General features: G+C 40.9%; 1 protein-coding gene across 7 annotated transcripts; it reads right to left on the reverse strand.

Annotated features, from left to right (window-relative positions):
• Nucleotides 1–4,698: 4,698 nt before the first annotated feature.
• On the reverse strand, nucleotides 4,699–13,376 carry LOC109406092 (uncharacterized). Of its 7 annotated transcripts, none has more exons than XM_062851770.1 (4): nucleotides 5,858–13,376; nucleotides 5,626–5,745; nucleotides 5,326–5,496; nucleotides 4,699–5,253 (listed from the first exon to the last, which is right to left on the reverse strand). In XM_062851770.1, the coding sequence occupies exon 1, from the start codon at nucleotides 9,378–9,380 to the stop codon at nucleotides 6,831–6,833; it is 2,550 nt and encodes an 849-aa protein (XP_062707754.1). In that variant the 5' UTR covers nucleotides 9,381–13,376; the 3' UTR covers nucleotides 4,699–5,253; nucleotides 5,326–5,496; nucleotides 5,626–5,745; nucleotides 5,858–6,830. The 7 variants fall into 6 exon arrangements, with proteins under 7 accessions (XP_062707758.1, XP_062707754.1, XP_062707759.1 ...); XM_062851774.1 differs by having other exon boundaries at nucleotides 5,626–5,698; XM_062851773.1 differs by having other exon boundaries at nucleotides 5,626–5,698; nucleotides 5,773–13,376.
• Between the last annotated feature and the right edge of the window lie 1,999 nt (nucleotides 13,377–15,375).

The raw sequence follows: 15,375 nt of genomic DNA on the forward strand, positions 1-15,375 counted from the left end.
TTTTTGCGACACCCTTTTTGTTCTTCGGTCATCACGTTGTTGGCATCGCAGTGGGTTTGTATCTTCCTCGCTATCACCGACGACAGCACTTTGTACAGACTCGAAAGACACGTTATTGGTCTGTACTTTGCTGGGTCAGCTGTGTTTTGGTCCTTCGGCAGAAGATAAGTGATAAAGCATTCCGCCATCCGCCCGTGGATCGTCGTGAGCTTTTTATACCAAAAATTGTGCACGAAATCGGGTCCTGGTGCAGCCCAATTTCTGGTATACCGGGTAGCTTCGCGTACATCCTGAGCGGTTACTACGACCGCGGTCATGTCTCCAACTCCATTACACTGTCGCTCTTCTTCTGCCAACCACATCCCATCGTCGCTGTGCTGGACAGGGTTCTCCCATAGATTGGCCCAGAACTGTGTGACTTCGCCAATCTCCGGAAGGCCTTCTCCATAGTCAGGCTTGTCGTTTCGGATGCAGTTGTAGAACTCTCTTTCGTTAATGTTGAACATCCGGTTTTGTTCCTTCCGCTTCGAACATTCTCCATAACGCCGCAGTCGTTTCGCAAGAGCACTCAACCGCTGTACATGGGTGTCGAGGATCTCCGTAATGTTGACTTCTGTGAGATCTCGGAGTTCTGCGGGCTTCACAATTTCAGCAACATAACGAACTAGCCTCGTTGATCGATTCCCCTGCTTGTACTGTGTTAATCGACCAATCTTGGTCCGCAATGTGGCGATCCGGTTCTCCAAACGTCGCATCCACGCGGGTTTCAGTGTGCTGGGGCGTGTGCGACCTTCACCGTCGCCTTGCGGGCGCGTCCGCAGTCCCAGCGTCTTGACAACAGCCACCGCAGCTGAATACACCGTAAACTGCAGATCCTCAAGGTGCTGTACGGCCTCCAAGTACTGTGGCAAAATATCCTGGTTTAGGATGCTTACTGCACTTGTTAACCGATAGGAATTCCGCAGCTTTGGTATTCGGTGCCGGGACATGGGGTCTGTCCCACGGAACTGCGTGACTGCTGTGGCCATGTGGAGCGCTAGTTCGTCTCGTAGTTGCTGTCGTTGCATATCCGCTGTTGGTCCTGGAGCAGTGGGTGCAGTCGTATCACGACTCTCACTCGCGTTCGATGCATCCAGCCCATCAGAACTCCTTCTCGACGTATCGCTCGATCTTGTCCTCTCCTCTCCCAATTCCCTCTGCGCTTCCAGCTTGATGCACTCCACTTCTGCAGCTGTGAGCATATTATGAGACGGTTCTACCCCATTACCCCGAATGCCACTACCCCGAACGCCATTACCCCGAACGCCACTACCCCGAAAGCCATTACCCCGAATAGGCCATTACCCCGAAAGCCGTTACCCCGAATGGGCCGTTACCCCGAACGCCTCTACCCCGAATGGGCCACTACCCCGAATGGACCACTACCCCGAACGCCATTACCCCGAAAGGATATTTTTAGATGGGTTATTCTGATGATGGGTATTTTATAATAACACTACTGACAGCTTTAATACCAGAAGATATCATTGTAAAGAATAACCTTAAAACAAAATAATGGAATTATACGTATTAGAGATGATCTTGTATGAGATAGAGCTGTCAGCAAAGGTCCTTCAAATACTGGCTATCGATATTGGCTCATTAGGCCGAAAAGGCATTTGGCCAAAGTATCACTAATAAGTCTAATGATCATTAGGCGAGATCAAATAATACAAATTGCAAAATAGGCCCGGAAAGAACATTTTATAGTTAGAAAAAGAAACAATCTTTTAAGGAGGTGTTGCGATTGCAGGAGGGGACTGACGACCGACTCTTCCAGCAGAATGAAAGACAGCATATCTGTCGATGATCAGCTACAAAGCTGTGTAAAAACATTTATTAGGTTTAACATAATTCACATTAAAAACATTACTTACAAATTCGGTGGGACATTTACAGAAAATAGTTGTTTCCGTAGTTCACACATCTCCTCCTTAGCAATGCTACTTTACGTCTGTTATTGTATATAGAAGTGTACATCTAGTATAGTATTATTTAGGGGTGTCTATTTAATATTGCGATGTAAGTTTAAATTTAAAATGCGCTGTTGTGCGCAACAGAGGAATAGAAATAGAATAACAGTGTAACTTAAAAAAACATTAATAACAAAAAAAACTTGAAAAGTATTATAATTATTTAAGTAATACTTAAAAATTATGAAACTCTTTCGAAGACATTGTATGAATCACTTTCGCCGCGAAACTCAATGTCCCTCTTTTTTTTTTCAATTCGTCCCACTGTGTGGCGGTGCGCTTGACGCGCTTGACTGATCGTCTGATGACACCAAAAATCAAAACAAAACAAATCCTCGTCGTGTGTGCACGCATGCGTGTGTGTTGCGGTAAAGTGTCCGTCGTCGTCAGTGAGTGCGTCCATGAAGTGCAAGTGTCCGGTCGTTTCGGGATAGTTCCGTTTTTCTTTCCCCTGGCCTCTTCCCGACGACCGTCCTCGTCAAGATAAACAACGTATCACGAGATAATTTGACGCTGCTTCTAAAGTACGGCGAATGTACCGTTGGAGTAGTGGAGGATTCTGCGTCGTTTTCGTGTCGCCGCGCCGTCTTCAACTGGATCAAAATCATTCTGGGGAGATGTCGACTGCTTGGTCGGTGCCGTCCTGGAAATGCTTGCCGGATTTGCAATGGTTTCGTTTTCATCAGACTTCTTCAGCAGATAGCGGAAAAGGCGGACCAACGACCGTACTGGAACCGAGCCGCCCATCGCACTTCCATCAGTTATGCTTCGGTATGTTACTCGGTTTTCGTTTAGTTTTCTAGAAGATGCAGAACACCTTTTTCTATTCGCAGATGAACAAGACAAGTCCAACGTTTGCCTGGTGATGGGTTCCCACCGGATTATTCTGTGTTGCAGCAAAGATGCGTTCCAGGTGACTTATGTATCCGGAGTGGAACAACTGCCTTGAGTGTGATCGAGCTTAAGGAGGATCCAATATGTTCGATTGTTATCCCTCAGCTTCCCAACTAACTGTATGTGGGCCTGATTAAGGTTTCCATCCAGACTTTGATGTCCATGCTGGAACCAGTGGGAGTGGAACTACATCTAGGATTTGGTGGAGCTGTGTATTGCCTATGTGATGAAACACACTCTCAAGGCAGCCACACAGGGCAACATGGTTTTGTGGTACCTATATGTACATCATCTTGCTGAGGAGTGACCACGTGGAGCTAACGCAGTCTCCGAAGAGGTTCCAGAAGTGGCTTTACGTTCCCACTTGAACTTGGCCTGTCCAAATGCCTGCCTTTCTTCAATTCAATATCTGTTACGGTCAGGGTGTTAACTTTGAACACCCCAAATATTCTTAATTCACGTTTTTATCTGATTTTGCCTTCTGAAGGGGTGATCATAGTTATCGAATTATGGTAAATTTCTCAAACACAAATAGTGGAGATCGCCTTCCGGTCCGACTTAGTTCTATATGCATAATAATGGCCAGTCTCCAATCAGTCGCTTGATATTTTTTGGAGACTTTTAATCCAATAGGCTACACAGCCACTATTCGAATGAAGAGAATGTTATTCCGTGTAATATATAACAATTCAAAAGAGCTAAATTGATGAGTGGTAGACAATAGAATGTCGAAGAGCATAGTATGTGACTATTGTCGAAAACTTTAATTCCCAACCAAAATAATAAGCACTAGACTAGGTAGTTTCACATAACTGATATCTGGATGACCGCATCTGCTGTTTCTAGTCTGGCAGTTATTAACTACGTCACACTTCGCTTTTATAATTAAATTCATTTTTGACAACAGCAAGTTGGCTTGCGAGCATGTTTTACCAGAATTTGATGATAAATAACTACTAGAAAACTAAACTTAAAGCACAGCCAAACAGACGTAACACCTAGAACAATTTTCGGGAGCCTGGTAAAAATTTTTCACGAAACACTGCGTTGTGCAATATCGTTAACAGAAGGTGCTAGTGTGAAACGTCAAACGCAAAGGAAATCGATGTGAGCGCCTCTGGTTGTGACAGCCACAACTATGAAGATTTAAAATGATCGTTAAAAGCGTGGTCGATGGAAATTTCGCAAGTGTTACGTCTGTTAGCCTGTGCTTGAAGCTTGCGTACTTGCGTACTTGCGAACACGAAACTGGGCTTCACTCACAATGAATATTCTAGGAAAAATTACTTAGGCGCTGTCCATAAACTACGTAGACTTTTTTCGACCAACTCAGACTCCCCCCCCTCCCCCCTCGTAGACTCTTGTTCATACAAAATTATCGAAATTTGTATGGAGCGTAGACTTTGGCCAGACCCCCCCGTCCCCCCCTTTGATTCTACGTAGTTTATGGACAGGCCCTTATTTAATAATTGTGGAATTGTTTATTTTAGAACAAACATAATGTAAACATCCATATTGATAATCAAAATCTATTTGAAATTTATATTTATAAATCAATATTCAGATGCTAATCACAAAAATAACTATTGGGCCACTTATTTGAGTATAAATGAATTTACAAGCGAGTTTACAAGCTGATAACAAGAAGAAGTAGAATAACTTTTGTAGTGAGCCTTGATTTCAAGTTACTGTGGGAATGAGTAATATAAAATCAAAATAAGACTTACTGGGAATCTTCGAGGAAATTATTTTGAAATTGTTTATTTTGGAACAAACAAATTGTAAACATCAATATTAATCAAAATCAATTTGGAATTTATTTGTATAAATCAATATTCAGATGCACATTACAAAAATAAACTATTAGTGTTAAATGAATTTACAACGAGATAACTTTAACTATTGTAAGCTAATAAACTAATTCGATAGTGTTCATCAAATAATAATGTGGTACTTTGTAAAAGCAAAATCTTCAATCAACTTTCATGCTTCATACATATAGTATGAGTCATTAATGCATTACTGCTTGGCCTTCGTGGCTAATAAAAATAACATTATATGTGAAATATCACGAATAGTTGAACCTCCGCTTGCCATCAAAACGATATCCATAAGCTGCTGCATTACGGACATCAACTAGTGCTGGATTCCTGTTTTTATAAAAACTACCATGAGCGAACGGAGCTCTTGCGTTGCCGTTTCTATTTCCAAACATTTCACGAGGATAAAAAGCAGCAAACGTGCCATTGGCTGGAATTACAGTTTTTAATTCGGCATCATCTGGATCGTACGCCATCAAAGTATCCAAACAGGCGAGTATCAATGCTGTCAATAATATATATTTATTCTGCAAAAATCGCAACGAAACGCAAAAGAAAAATTATTAAGATGATGGAAATTGCGATGTTCGTAATTTTACCATGGTGAGAGCTTATAATGAAAACTCTACCCGCTATTCAAGCACTTCCTTGAATAAGTACGTAAGCACCATTGCCGATTTTTTTCATCCCCTTCTTCGAATTAAAGTTATAAGTTGCATATTCAACTGATTTTCCCACTGCCACACAAGACTGCATCGTATCCCAGCGTTCTGTAGCAAAAGGTGTAATTAAACATGAGTCTTGTTACGTTTTTTTGTTTATAGAAAAAATAAAAGATGAAGTGAAATCAATCATGTCACTTACGCCTATATTCGAGGAAATGCTTGAATGACCCTTACCTGCTTCTGAAGACCACTTTAACAAACCTGTGTATGCTGGCAAATTTATTTTGTTGTTTTCGCAAATATTTGGCTACTTGATGTAACAGACGTTAGCAGACGTTTGCCGTTTCCGTTTGGCTATAGAGCTTGCTGACGTTTATTCACCTCTCTCTTTCAAGCATGCAGGCGGGATAGGATTTGTTTTCATCGGGAAACCTTTCCTGATGACAACAAATCATATTCCGCCTACATGTTTGAAAGAGAAAGGTGAATAAACGTCAGCAAGCTCTATTATTTGTCAATAGGCCTTTTCAGCTGATAGGTCCGTGTATGCCACTGTTTACAACTGCCGAACAAAGGCGCAAACGCTAAACTGTCATTTTCATATGAGAACTGCCAAAGGCCCGAAAAATCAGCTGATTTAAGACGTCAAATGAAAAATCCCATAAGGCAATCCATGGCGACTTTTCGCGATGGGGGTGACAGCCAAAAGTGTAAACATACACGGAAAAACGATAGTACCCAAAAGTGAGTTCATGCCACCCAACTTCGAGGTTGCGTGCGGGAAGCCAATTTTGAGTTGCTGGAGTCGATGTTTAGGTAGGTAGTTTGCATTTAGGCGTATACGGCCAAAGTACCTAAAGTCAAGGTTCTTTTTACTCAACCGTCAGTTAAAATTACTCAACTTTCGGTACTGTGCCACTTACTCAATTTTGGCTTCCCGCATCGAACTCTCAAAGTTGGGTTGTTTTGCTATTCACTCTCTGACAACAATAAAGAGAGCGAATGAAACAGGATGCAAAAAGAACTCAAAAGTGAGTTTAAAAATACTCAATTTTGGGTTCTCTTGTTTTTCAGTGTAGTGTGAGTACAACTTAACAAATGTCAAAATCGTTTTTGAACCTGGGTTGGAACTGGATTGGCGGAAAATGTGTAAACAAACAAACGTCAAACAAACTCAACCAAATTTTAGTATGAAGACGGGGAACCGGATGGCAAACAAAACACGCTGAATAAACTCAAACAAATTTTTATTAGTTGTCTTCGCGTTGACAATTTTTCTCGAACTGCTCATCTCGGTGTGTGAGGGGCCGCTCTCCAAATCTCTACACCCAACTCTACCCAACTACAATTACACTCTAAAGCAAAACATCGCATTTCTTCATTATTTCAAGAAGCTTACAGCTCGGCCATCCTGCACAAATTATTCATCTGCAAAGAAATTACTCAAATTCATCTTCCAAATATTCAATATCTTCGTAATCAACATCTGTATCCTCTTCCTCCAAATACTCCACATTCTGATACCCCTCTTCTTCTTCTAACTCACTGTCTTCTTTTTCATCTTCCAAAAACTGAACATCCTGATATTGTTCTTCTTCTTTTTCTAATACACTAGCTTTCATTTCTTCGTCTTTCGCTTTCTGATATAGCCGCATGTTTAACGGATCGAATATCCCTTCAAACCGCGCCCCCGTTACTTGAAACTTATCAAGATCCCCCACCACATATCGGTTTTTATCCAGAACCTTCTTTACAATATATGGCCCACGGAATTTCGGTTTAAGTTTATTCCTTTCTCCCGGTACATTTACTCTCCTCAACATCACCAAGTCCCCTTCAGAATAGCCGGTATTCTTCTTGCAATGCCTATCGTACATTCGCTTATTGTAATTTTGTTGACGCTGGTTGTGCTCAGCAGCCTCATCACGAAGAGAGTTTAACTCTTGCTTTTCCGGTTCGTCATTCAATTCCAATAAATATTGCGTCAGGTCATGGTCAATCCGTCTTCGTTGCTTCACTCCGAAGAGCAACACCGCTGGGGTCTTTCCAGTTGCTCTATTGACTGTATTATTAAGCATATATTCCGCGTCGGTAATGATCGAATCCCATCTGTCACCTGTCTCCTCGACGAGCTTGCTAATCAATGGCATCATAGTTCGATTATATCTCTCGATCTGTCCGTTGGTTTTGGGGCATGCCGTCGCAACCTTGACATGGCGTATGTCATGGTCTGCTATGAATTTATTGAAGGCATGCGACGTAAACGCAGTGCCTTGGTCAGATATCAAAACCTTTGGAGTCGAATATGTGTGGAAATAACTTCGAAGAGATTTCATGACTTCAGTTGTTTTGGTCGTCTTCGTTGGATACAGTTTGATGAACTTTGTGCAAGCATCTACTACAGCTAGAATGTACTCATTTTTTCCCTTTCCCTTCTCCAATGGTCCGAGATGGTCAATATGCAACACTTCAAATGGAACTTTGGGCTTCTCTACGCTGAAAAGTTCTCCATCGTAGCGTTTGTTGCGAGGATTGAATGCAATACAAGAAATACAACACTTGGCATGATCCTGCACCTGTTCTCGCATACGAGGGAACCAGTATGTCCTTTTGATCAATCCGCAAACCTTGTCCACTCCGAAGTGTCCCATGTCGTTGTGGAACTTGTTGATAACCGATGGAACCATTTGTAAGGGTACATACAACAAGGACTTGTTACCTACTTTCTTGTATAAAATCTCATCCCGAACTTCATAATCTTTCAATGATCCCAAACTCACCGCTTGCTTCAAATTTTCCACCGCTGAGTCTTGCAACTGAGCAACATAAAGGGCATTCTCAAAAACAGAAGACACCGTCCGATAATCCTCTTCAATTAGATGCACGTTTACCCGTGAGAGTGCATCTGCATGTTGCATCTTCAATCCCGACCGTTGCAATATTTCGAAGTCGAACTGTTCAAGGTATAACGCCCAACAAGCAATTTTGGGATTAACATCCTTTTTTTCCAACGTTTGCTTTAGGGAGTTACAATCTGTCAAGATTCTAAAACGTAGACCGAACAAGTAAATACGGAACCTTTGGAGGCAGTACACGATTGCTAAGGTCTCCAACTCGAAACTGTGCAATTTTGACTCACTTGGCGACGTTTTCTTACTGAAATACATAATCGGATGCATCAACCCATCATCTGTTTGTCGTTGTAGTAGTACACCACCGTAGCCTGCCGAAGAAGCGTCCGTATGAAGCTCCGTTTCCGCCGTTGGAGAATAGATTCGTAGAACTGGTTTAGAAATCAGTGCTTGCTTTAGCTTCTTTACCGCCTCTAGATGATTCCTTGTTAATACAAACTCTCGATCTTCCTTCAACAAGTCGTACAACGGAGCCGCCAAAATGTTGAACCCGCTAATAAACTTTCTGAAGTAATTAACAAGTCCGAGAAAACGTTGAAGACTTCTTCGATCAATTGGAATCGGGAACTCGCGAATAGATTCAATATGCCGGTCACTCGGTTGACTACTGTTGAACTTGACATCGTAACCAAGATATTCTGTACGCGTTTTCAAAAAATGACACTTAGATAGCTGAAGTTCCAAGTGATTGTCCGATAGAACTTGCAAAACCTTACTCAACGTTTGAAGATGCTCTTCAACGCTTTTCGAAGCGATCATCATATCGTCAATGAACACCACTATTCTCCCGTCCCGAATGAATGGATCAAGCACTTTAGTTATATACTTTACGAACATCGCTGGGGAATTAGCGTACCCAAAAGGCAAACGATTGAACTTGTATTGCCCGCTGTTAGTCACACAGGAAGTGTACTTCTTACTTTCTTCGGTTAATTCAACGTGGTAGAATCCATTTTTGAGATCCAGTGATGAAAAATAACGTTTTCCCTGAAGCTTCAAAATTCGATCTTCTATCACTGGCATGGGAAAGTGATTTCTTTCGACGATTCTGTTCAGTGGTTTGTAATTCACACACATACGGTAAGTATTGTTTTTTTTTCTTGGTCAGCACTACACGCGAAGTATCCCAAGCAACACACATGTTATATATTAGTTACGACAGCGCAAGTTTTGGTTGTATAGAAGTTTATTTGACGTTATTCCAACACAATGTTAGAATTACGTAAAATTAACTTCTATACAACCAAAACTTGCGCTGTCATTACTCTTATATAACATGTGTGTTGCTTGGGATACGGCGAATCGCTTTCCCGGATTATGCCCTCCGCTGACAAGTCAGCAATGATTTTATCAAGCTCATTCTTTTCAACGACACTAAGTCTTTGTGGCGTAGCGGAGAAGACTTTGTTTTCCTTCAAACGTATTTCCGCTTGGTACTTGACCAAGGGAGCTGCCGGTCGTTGGCGTTCAAAATAACTTACCTTCAAAACCTCTTCAAGTTTATGCCGAAAAGAATACGTCTCGTTATCGTCACCCACATCAAGATTCGCATAATCGGCATGAAAAGTGCATGTCGACCCCATTTTCCCAAACATGGACCAATCAGAAAGCTTCGACGGATTATCAACCAATTCTGGAAGAGCGTTTGCTGGAAATGTTATAAACTGAATTTGATTCTCCCTGAGAAAGCTTCTACCTAATATCAACCCTACTTGCATAGTGTCTTCTGACACGACCAAGAACCGTGCAGTAAATTGGTTTTGGCCAATATATACAAAACTGTTCCACTCACCCACAACTTTTACTTTTGAATTATTTATACCCACGATCTCCTCTCTTGTTTGTCTAACCGAAATCTTAGAGGGTAGCAAATTTGATTTTATGAGGCTAGCATAACTACCTGAATCCACCAGAGCTAACGCACGGATGCGCTTCTCAGCCACATCCAACTCCACCATCGCCTGAGATGATTCATCCACTGCTACCGCATTCAACGAGCCACCCTGGAACACTGCATTCGTTGAACTTCGTCCTGCCACTTTCGGCCCCACCTGATATGGCTTCTTTTGCACCGCCGAAAAACACTTCTCCGTCATATGGCCGACCTTCAAACACCTGCCGCACCGCTCTCTACGTTGAGGTTTTGGACAGTCGATGGATTTGTGGCCAGGTTCTCGGCAGTTGAAGCAAGTTACCTCACTGCTGACCCGGCCAACCGGTTCACTCGTGGAGATGGGAGCGGTTTTAACGAATCTTGAAGGCGCTTGAGGGACCATACTCAAATTAGACGCCACCCACTTGATATGACGCAACATTTCCAGGGTCGATTTGAATTGCATCGAGAGTAAACTTGAGTACACCTTGTCATAACGTAATCCTTTGATGATGTACTTCATCGTCGCTGAAGTGCTGAAATCGCCTTTTTGTGCCATGGCGTCGACGCGATAAACATATGACTCGTACGACTCATCCTTCTCAATCTTTACCGCCTCCAATTGTCGATGTATATCCGCTTCGTCGAAGGTTTCAGGAAAGGCCAATGTCACCTGATCCTTGAACTGCATCCAGTTGAAAATTTGCTCCCCGTGTCTCCGGTACCAATTAGCCGCTGCGCCGCTTAGACGAGTTGAAGCGTATAGTAAACATACTTGCTCCGACCAACCGTACAAAACGCGGAAATGATCGATCCGGCGTAACCATTTCACTACGCCGTCGCCTTCTGAATACTCCGGAATCAATTTACCAACGTCGTGCGGATGAAGAGCGAAGTCGGTTGTTAGTGTTGGTGGTTGTGTTTGCATTGCGACGCCTCGCCTTTCGCCGTCGGTTCGATCGTCGTCCGTCTCGTCGCTTGTGACGTCAAAAAAGGGCTCGTCCTCCGATTGCTGCTGTTTTTTCTTGGCCGCCATGTTTCTCGTCACTAGCATCGTGTAATACGATCCGTCGTCGCACTCCAAATCCGTCGGAGTTTCTGCTCTGGATCTTTCGCTATACACCGCCGGTACGTCCGGGGGAATCCCACTTCTGAATCTCAAGACGGGGAACCGGATGGCAAACAAAACACGCTGAATAAACTCAAACAAATTTTTATTAGTTGTCTTCGCGTTGACAATTTTTCTCGAACTGCTCATCTCGGTGTGTGAGGGGCCGCTCTCCAAATCTCTACACCCAACTCTACCCAACTACAATTACACTCTAAAGCAAAACATCGCATTTCTTCATTATTTCAAGAAGTTTACAAGTACAAGCACAGACAAACAGACGTAACAGCTTGAACAATTTTCATGGAAATACATCGCCCAGTTCACACTACCATCACCTGGTGGAAAAGTTGCACGAATCACTGTGTTGTGCCATATCGTCAACAGAAGGCGCTAGTGTGAAACGTCAAACGCATAGAAAAACGATGCGCGCGCCTCTGGTCGTGAAACCCACAACTATAAAAATTAAAAATGATCGTTAAAAGCGTTGTCGATGGAAATTTCGCAAGTGTTACGTCTGTTTGTCTGTGGTACAAGCGAAACCGAAGTCGTGTTGGGGTTGAAACTGTGATGTCACCCCGATCGTCAGATGTCAAAAATACATGGTAAACAAAGAAAATCAGCTGATCGCATCTGTCTCATGGATTGCCTTATGGTCAGTACACGAAAGACAAACAATAAGCAAACTCTTATTTGTACATGTTTGCCACTCGAGTAATGATCGGAGTTGCACAACTATATTTTTGCAAATTTATTTGGTCAGTACTCGCACACGGAGACAAATTTCGTTCGTTTGAAGCAAAAATATTCATGTTTATTCGGTAAACTGATAAAAATTTTAAAACTAAAATTTTAATTTTTAAAACTAACTCTATTACATATTGATTTCTACAATACCAATTGAGGAGCCCCCCGTTCCACCGTCGAGAACATAAACAAACACTCACAAGTTCTAGCTTCCACTCCAAATCAGATTTCCTGCTGCAAAAAAATCATGTTTCACAAGAAGTTTCCTCGAAATCCTGTTGTTTTCGGGAGTGTATGTTATCTACATGGTGTTGGCATTGGAAATGCCACGCTGGAGGTGTTTTTTCAGCGTGGAAAATTAAATCGAATGGGAAAACAAATATTTCAGCCAACCTGTCGCAAAAAAAAAACAAAAAAAATTATATTTGTTTCTTACATAACCTGTCAGAAGACGCATGTTTGTTTCAAACATGGATTTCATTCGCTTCAAATGTGACGTTCGATTTGCTCCAAACAGTTTTATTTTTGTTGCCTGAACAAATTTGAATTTAACTCAAATATTTTTGATTTTACCATATTTTTTCTGCGTGCAGTTACCCGGTCACAGCATGGTGTCAGTTGGAGTGCGACGTCATCGTGGACAAGTTCATATCAAACTGAATCAAACAGCCTCTGCATGCTGTGAAGGTTTCAGTAGACGCTTTGCCAAATGTGCAAACCCGCACCAGCCGCGTGGCACTTTCAATGCTACACGCAGAAAAAAGCATGGTAAAATCAAAAATATTTCAGGTAAACTCAAATAAATTGTCAATTTGTTCTGGCAACAAAAATAAAACTGTTTGGGGCAAATCGAACGTCACATTTGAAGCAAATTCAATCCATTTTTGAAACAAACATGTATCTTCTGACTGGTTATGTTAGAAACAAATGTAATTTTTTTTTGTTTTTTTTTGTGGCAGGTCGGCCCTACGGAAATATTTGTTTTCCAATTAAATTTACAAAATTATTTCCTTCTCTAGGAAAATCCACTTCCCGCGTGGCACTTTCAATGCCAACATCATGTAGATAACATACGCTCCCGAAATCAATGGGATTTCGTGGAAACTTTTGGTGAAGCTTGCCTTTTTTGCAAGAGGAAATCTTGTTTGGTGATACAGCTGGAACTTGAGAGTTTTGTTTATGTTCTCGACGGCGGAACGGGGGGCTCTTCAATGGGTATTGTAGAAATCAATATGTAATTGAGTTTGTTTTAAAAATTAATATTTTAGTTTTAAATATTTTATCAGTTTACCGAATAAACATGAATATTTTTGTTTCAAACGAACGAAATTTGTCTCCGTGTAACATCATGTAGATAACATACGCTCCCGAAATCAATGGGATTTCGTGGAAACTTTTGGTGAAACTTGACTTTTTTGCAGGAGGACATCTTGTTTGGTGCTGCAGCTAGAACTTGAGAGTTTTGTTTATGTTCTCGACGGCGGAACGGGGGGCTCTTTAATGGGTATTGCTGAAATCAATATGTAATTGAGTTAGTTTTAAAAATTAATATTTTAGTTTTGAATATTTTACAGTTTACCGAATAAACATGAATATTTTTGTTTCAAACGAACGAAATTTGTCTCCGTGTTCAATTAATAACTGTGAAAGTGCTCAAAGAACACTAAGTTGAAGCGAGGCAGGCTAAGTCCCAGTGGGGACGTAGAGCCAAAAAGAAGAAGAAGATAGTCATGCGATTTGTGGTGTTGAACGTTTAGGTGTACATGTAGTAAGTCATGGAGTAACACTCGGGAGAAACTTTTCGTGAAACGAAAAAATCCTAACTATTTTCTGCGTGTTGTCTGTTATTTGGTGGTAGTAATGTTCAGTCTGTTCAGCGTCTGGCTGAAGACGGTGTGAATAGGGTCCTAAAATTAAAGGCTAAATCTCGCTTATATTGAATAATACGATCATGCATGGTATTCTAATCGGAATTGTACTTTACTCGAACTTGAAAAACAAAGGAATAATGAGAAAATTCGAAATAAGAAAAATGGTTAATAGTTCTACTTTGACATTTGAGGTCAACCTTGTGTGACTGAGCTCGACATTTTTCGCACTGGGATTTCAAAAATGTTCCTATCTGACATACACGGTGAAAACAAATCACTCAAAGTACACGCAGAAAAAAGCATGGTAAAATCAAAAATATTTCAGGTAAACTCAAATAAATTGTCAATTGGCTTCTTTAGTGGTGTTGAGATAATTCCATATTCTGAATCTGCATGCCAAACTGAGCCGAAATCCAAATTTTCATCAATTTTGATGCCCGGGAACCTATTTAAAAATCAATTTGAAATTTGTATGGGAGCGATTTGTCGAATCACCCCTCGTCGCATTTTGTACTGAGCGGAGCTGTCAAGCAGTTGCCCAGCTGTCAAAAGGTGATTTCAAAAAATCTCTTTGAAATTGATTTTAGATACCAAAATAAAGTTCTAAAAATCTGAAAAAAATCATAGCGGCTCAGAAAAAGGTGCTCTTTCGTTCAAAAATAGAAAATCATTGAATTTTTCTTAATTTAAAAACCCAATTTGTTCTGGCAACAAAAATAAAACTGTTTGGGGCAAATCGAACGTCACATTTGAAGCAAATTCAATCCATTTTTGAAACAAACATGTATCTTCTGACTGGTTATGTTAGAAACAAATGTAATTTTTTTTTGTTTTTTTTTTTTTGTGGCAGGTCGGCCCTACGGAAATATTTGTTTTCCAATTAAATTTACAAAATTATTTCCTTCTCTAGGAAAATCCACTTCCCGCGTGGCACTTTCAATGCCAACATCATGTAGATAACATACGCTCCCGAAATCAATGAGATTTCGTGGAAACTTTTGGTGAAACTTGCCTTTTTTTGCAAGAGGAAATCTTGTTTGGTGATGCAGCTGGAACTTGAGAGTTTTGTTTATGTTCTCGACGGCGGAACGGGGGGCTCTTCAATGGGTATTGTAGAAATCAATATGTAATTGAGTTTGTTTTAAAAATTAATATTTTAGTTTTAAATATTTTATCAGTTTACCGAATAAACATGAATATTTTTGTTTCAAACGAACGAAATTTGTCTCCGTGTATGTGTTATAAGCTAGGAACGAGACAAAAGGCTAAAAAAATAAAAGATATATATTTTCAACTACGATTAATAAAAACGTCAAAAAATGAGTAAATATGTACTCTTGAAGCATATATTGTGGTTTAAAACAAGAATCCCGATAGGACTTTAGGAGCCTATTGCAGTATTCGTTTAATATTTTAAATAACATGAACATTTGCCGGTATGATTCCCACACCAGCCATTTTCTTTAGCACTAC

Source organism: Aedes albopictus, chromosome 2, assembly GCF_035046485.1.
Source record: "Aedes albopictus strain Foshan chromosome 2, AalbF5, whole genome shotgun sequence".
NCBI classification, from domain to species: domain Eukaryota; kingdom Metazoa; phylum Arthropoda; class Insecta; order Diptera; family Culicidae; genus Aedes; species Aedes albopictus.